Source organism: Cebus imitator, unplaced genomic scaffold, assembly GCF_001604975.1.
Source record: "Cebus imitator isolate Cc_AM_T3 unplaced genomic scaffold, Cebus_imitator-1.0 Scaffold15, whole genome shotgun sequence".
NCBI lineage: Eukaryota > Metazoa > Chordata > Mammalia > Primates > Cebidae > Cebus > Cebus imitator.
This window is the reverse complement of record NW_016107330.1, coordinates 224,194-230,193: the sequence shown is the minus strand read 5'-3', so window position 1 is coordinate 230,193 and position 6,000 is coordinate 224,194. Positions and strand designations below refer to the sequence as shown.

Sequence of the window (6,000 nt, the reverse complement as noted above, 5' to 3'; positions counted from 1 at the left end):
TTTTGGTTTTTTGTTGTTGTCGTTGTTTTGTTTTTGAGAGGGACTTTTGCTCTTGTTGCCCAGGCTGGAGTGCAGTGGCGTGATCTCAGCTCACCGCAACCGCCTCCTCCCGGGTTCAAGCAATTCTCCTGTCTCAGCCTCCCGAGTAGCTGGGATTACAGGCATATGCCACCACACCCGGCTAATTTTGTATGTTTAGTAGAGACGGGTTTCTCTGTGTTGGTCAGGCTGGTCTCGAACTCCTGACCTCAAGTGATCCACCTGCCTCGGCCTCTCAAAGTGCTGAGATTACAGGTGTGAGCCACCGTGCCCAGCCAGTTTCACTACTTTCTGATCCAGTGGTTCTCAAATGGGGGCACTTCCCCGCCAGGGGACACTTAGCAATGTCTGAAGACATTTGGGTTGTCACAGCTGGGGAGAGGGTTGCTACTGGAAGCTAGCGGGTGGAGGATGCTGTAAACATCCTGCTGTGCTCAGGACAGCCCCCATAACAAAGAAATATTGGACCCCCACTGTCAGAAGTGCCATGGTTGAGAAAGCCTGTTGTAACTCAAGGTGTATTGAGGGTAGGTTTCAAGGTATTCAAATAGTTTCAAGACCACGGATCTTCAGACTCTGTTACATCTTTCTATGAACTGAAGTAAAGCGGGAGGGCCCTGGAACCCTGGAGCTGCTTCCTGACCTAAGCCGTGATCTCTGCAGAGGCTGACCCTTGTGCTTGCCCTGGCAACCCTGATAGCTGCCTTTGGGTCGTCCTTCCAGTATGGGTACAATGTGGCTGCTGTCAACTCCCCAGCAATGGTAGGTCACTGTGGGGAGCAAGATGTGGGGAGGGTGTTTGGAGCAGCTCGCTGCCTGGGTGGGACTGGCCAGGGAGGGGCTGTTCATGCAGTGGGTCTTCAAGCAAAGGGAGAGGGAAACACCCTTGGGACACAGCACAGACCTGAGGGAACTCTCAGACACGGGGCCCTTGGGATGGGCCAGGTCTGGCTGGACACACAGTGGGCGGGGCTCCAGGATGGGGCTCAGATCTTCTGTGGCCTTGTGGCTTAGAGGGAATCCGGAGGGGCCTGGGGTCTCCTTTCTGGCTGAGAAATACCCAGGGTGGTTTGCTGGTCAGAGGCTTCCCAGCCCTCCCCGTGGTGCCCGCCCTGCTCGCTTCTCACAAAGCTTTTTCCTGCCTCCCACCCCCATCCCCCGGTGAATAAGGTTGGTCTCTGTGCACTGTTTTGTTGGGTGTCCTAACAGTTAATGTTCTTCCTGCAAAACCGGATCACATTATTTTGGTGTTCTGTTTTGCTTTGTCTCCTAGTACATGCGACAATTTTACAATGAGACCTACCAGGACAGGACTGGTGAAATCATGGAAGACTTCCCCTTGACGTTGCTGTGGTCTTTAACTGTGTCCATGTTTCCCTTTGGAGGCTTCATCGGATCCCTCCTGGTCGGGCCCTTGGTGAATAAATTTGGCAGGTAAGGGAAGGGGAATCTTTAATTCCCTGAAACTCATAGACCCCCATCGGAGCTAAAACATGGGCCTACCACTGAAATCCTTACCATGAGACTAGGATAATAATTACTGTGGTCATTGTTCTTTTCTTTTTAATTTGAGTTGGCCAGGCTGGAGTGCAATGGCACAATCTCGCCTCACTGCAACCTCTGCCTCCCGGGTTCAAGCCATTCTCCTGCCTCAGCCTCCTGATCCTGGGATCACAGGTGTATACCACCACACCCAGCTAATTTTGTATTTTTAGTAGAGATGGGTTTTCGCCATGTTGATCAAGCTGGTCTCAAACTCCTGACCTCAGGTGATCCACCTGCCTTAGCCTCCCAAAGTGCTGGGATGACAGAGGGGAGCGACTGCGCCTGGCTCGTCATTTTTATTTTCTAATGGAGTCAGAAAAGAAGACCAGACATTGTCAGTGTTTGGAGACCTAGGCAGGGTCTCATGGGTTAGAAGCAGGGGTGGCCTGGGATCTGCAGGCTCTCGGCGGACCCAGAAGGAGCCTTGTGTGCTTGTGGAGACCCAGGACTCGCTTTGGCTTACACTGCCCTTTTGCCCCCACAGTGTCATCTAGGACATCTCTCTTGTGACACCAGCCTCGTGAACACAGGGGGTTCAGGGCTGTATCTTTGCCCCTATCTCTAGAAACATTAGAAATTCCATATTTTATTCCAAAAAAGTTTCCTTAAGATATCACACTCTCCCATGTAACTTCCATGGACATTATGGAGGACCTAGTTAAAAACAGAATTATAGAAGTCCCCTCATCCAACTCCAGGGATGAGGAGCGCACGGGGGCTGAGTGAGGTCACAGCTCTAGTGAGCCCAGAGCCAGGACTGTAACCCAGACTCTGATTCCTCCTCCAGTATTTCTAGAAAAGAATCTGGGAATAAAAACACACGGCTGGGTGTGGTGGCTCACACCTGTAATCCCAACACTTTGGGAGGCTGAGGCGGGGAGATCACTTGAGGTCAGGAGTTTGAGACCAGCCTGACCTACATGGTGAAACCCATCTCTACTAAAAATACAAAAAAAAAAAAAAAAAATTAGCCAGGTGTAGTGGCACATGCCTGTAATCCCAGCTACTTGGGAGGCAGAGGCAGGAGAATCACTTGAACCTGGGAGGTGGAGGTTTGCAGTGAGCTGAGATCATACAATTGCACTCCAGCCTGGGCAACAAGAGCGAAACTCCAAAACAAAAGCAAAAAACAAACAAACAAAAAAACAAAACAAACAAAAAAAACACTGCCACTGCTTTGGAATCCAGCATCTTCTTGAGAGGTTAGTGTTGAACCCACAATTTTCCCTGTGGGCACCCATGGAGCAGAACATCCCTCCAGAATCAGACCTGCAGGACACTTCTCCTTGAGTGAAGAGCACGCCGTTTGGTTCACAGATGGAGCTGAAGGTTGCTGATTGAACTGTCTTCTTGGGGGTCTGATAAATGCTATTTGGCTTGCCATTTTCTTAAGTATTTGTGTTATTTATTTATTTATTTATTTACTGAGGCAGAGTCTTGCTCTGATGCCCAGGATGGAGTGCAGTGATATGATCTTGGCTCACTGCAACCTTCACCTCCCAGGTTCAAGCCATTCTCCTGCCTCAGCCTCCCAGGTAGCTGGGATTACAGGCACCCGCCACCATGCCTGGCTAATTTTTGTATCCTTAGTAGAGATGGGGTTTCACCATATTGGCCAGGCTGGTCTCAAACTCCTGGCCTCAAGTGATCCACCCTCCTCAGCCTCCCAAAGTGCTCAGGTGACAGGTGAACCACCACGTGCAGCTGGTGTTATTTAAATAATAGTAGCAACTAACATTTATTAATGAGTTTCTATGTGTCAGGCACTATCCTGACTGCATTTGGAAGTACTATTACAAGCCCCACTTTAAAGATGGGGAAATGGTGCACACAGAGACATTGTAACTTACCGGAGATCACACAGCTGGGAGGTGGCCAAGACTCCAACCCAGGACATTTCACTTCTGAGTATGAGCAAGTAACCTCTATACTCTACTTCTGTTATTTAGGGCAAATATCTCCTCAATCTCTTGCCTTATTTTTTAATCATACCTATAGCACCTTTTTAATGCAAAATTTTAAAGTCTTCAAGTGGTCAAATTTATAGTTTTTGCTTTTCAACTAGGGACACTTAAAAAGTAAAAACTATAAATATATATATGTGAGACAGGGTCTCACTCTGTCACCCAGGGGGGCAGTGCGGTGACATGATCATAGCTCACTGCAGCCTTGAACTCCTGGGCTCAAGGGATCCTTCTGCCTCAGCCTCCTAAATAGCTGGAACTACAGGTGTGCACCACCATGCTCTGCTCATTTTTTAGTTTTTGTAGAGACAGGGTCTCACTATGTTGCCCTTGCTGGTCTGAAACTCCTGGGCTCAAGCAGTCCTCCCACCTTGGCCTCCCAAAGTGCTGGAATTATAGTCATGAACCACTATGCCTGGCTTCTTGTATATTTTTAAAATTAATTTCACAATTTTGTTCTTCCAATTAGATCTGGTGTTTTATTTTGTGTATACTGGGTGATGAGAGAGAACTAATTTTATTTTTTTTCCAAGTGGAAAGTCACTTGCTCTCAAATTTATCTTAGTTATTCGTGTTCCTTTACTCTTCCATTTAAAATTTTAAGTCAGCTTCTCAAAATCGCTGAAAAAATATTCTGATTGGCATTACTCTGAATTTATAAATTAACTTAAGGAAAACTGACATCCCTACAAGCTTTCCATCATCTTCAGGTCTTCTTAGATGTCCTTCAAGAAAGTTTCATTGTAAAGGACCAAGGATTTAGTTTTGTTTATCCTGGGAGTCACTGTGGTTCCTTGTCTGAAGTTTTACTTCTTTGTTATCAGTTCTAGGAAGTTTTCAGCCAGTATCGCTACAAATACCACCCCTCCCCCATTTTCTATATCCTTTGCTTCTAGAACTCTATGAAGTTCCTCCGTGTCTTTGAATCTCTCATATTTCCCATCTTCTTATCTCTCTCAGGTGCTTTCTAGGTAATTTCTGCAGGTCTCCCTTCCCATTCATTAATTCTCTCTTCAGATGTAATAAACCTGCTATGTTTTAAATTTTAATGATTATATTTTTCATTTCAATAAGTTCTGTTTATTCATTTTTAAAATTTATTTTCTATCATTGTTTTAGATAACTTTTATAGTTTTTTTTGTTCTTTCCTATAGTACTATTTTTTATTTTATTATTTATTTATTATTTGTTTTGAGATGGAGTCTCGTTCTGTGTGCAATGGTGCAATCTTGGCTCTCTGCAACCTCTGCCTCCTGGGTTCAAATGATTCTCCTGCCTCAGCAAATAGCTGGGATTACAGATGCCTACCCCTATGTCCAGCCAATTTTTGTATTTTTAGTAGAGACAAGGTTTCACCATGTTGCCCTGGCTGGTCCAAAACTCCTGGGCTCAAGCCATCCTCCTACCTTGGCTTCCAAAAGGGCTGAGATTACTGGCATGAGCCACCATGTCCTAACATTAAAAATAGATATTTTTCTTTTTTTTTTTTTTGAGGTGGAGTCTCACTCTGTCACCCAGGCTGGAGTGCAATTGCACAGTCTTGGCTCACTACAACTTCCGCCTCCCAGGTTCAAGCAATTCTCCTGCCTCAGCCTCTGGAGTAGCTGGAATTACAGGTGTGCACCACCACGCCTGACTAATTTTTGTATTTTTAGTAGAGACAGGGTTTCACCATGTTGGTCAGGCTGGTCTCAAACTCCTGACCTCAGGTGATCCGCCCACCTCAGTCTCCCAAAGTGCTGGGATTACAGGCATCAGCCACCTTGCCCAGCCTATATTTTATTTTTAAAGAGCAGTTTTACGCTCACAGCATAATTGAGAAGAAGCTACAGAGACCCCATACACCCTCTCCCCGATACATACACAGACTCCGCCTTTATCAGCATCTCTCCCCAGAGTGGTGTATTTGTTATAAATGACAAAATTTGCATTGAGGTATATCATCACCCAAAGTTCATAGTGTACATTAAGGTTTATTCTATGGGTTTTCACAAAAGCGTAATGACTTGTATCCACCATTATAGTATCATACAGAGTAGTTTCACTGCCCTAAGAATCCTCTGTGCTCTGCCTACTCATCCCTCCCTTCTCTCTAACTCCGGGCAACCACTGATCCTTTCACTATCGCTAGAGGTTGCCTTTCCCAGAATGCCATATAGTTGGAATCATATAGTATGTAGGATTTTTTTCTTCCTTCCTTCCTTCCCCTTCCTTCCTTCCTTCCTTTCTTCTTTCCTTCTCTTCTTCTTTCTTTCTTTCTCTCTTTCTTTTCTTCTTTATGCTCCTTCTTGCACACAGATAGGCTTTTCAGATTGGCCTCCTTCACTCAGGTGTACTTAAGGCTTCTCCATGTCTTTTCATGGCTTGGTAGCTCATTTCTTGTTAGTGATGAATAATATTTCACTGTCTGGTTGTACCACGCTTTATCCATTCATTACTAAAGGACATTTTG

The 6,000-nt window shown here is 45.7% G+C and overlaps 1 protein-coding gene across 4 annotated transcripts in view; it reads left to right on the top strand.

Moving 5' to 3' along the window:
* SLC2A5 (solute carrier family 2 member 5) overlaps positions 1 to 6,000 on the top strand; it is a 36,997-nt gene that overhangs the window by 14,452 nt on the left and 16,545 nt on the right. For 2 of the 4 annotated variants that reach the window (XM_017503430.2, XM_017503411.2), the window contains 2 exons: positions 703 to 801; positions 1,313 to 1,473. The exons of 1 other annotated variant lie outside the window; for it this stretch is intronic. In XM_017503430.2, coding sequence (XP_017358919.1) covers positions 703 to 801; positions 1,313 to 1,473 — 260 coding nt within the window. The remainder of the gene's footprint in view (positions 1 to 702; positions 802 to 1,312; positions 1,474 to 6,000) is intronic. One more of the 4 variants, XM_037729499.1, reaches the window with a different exon arrangement.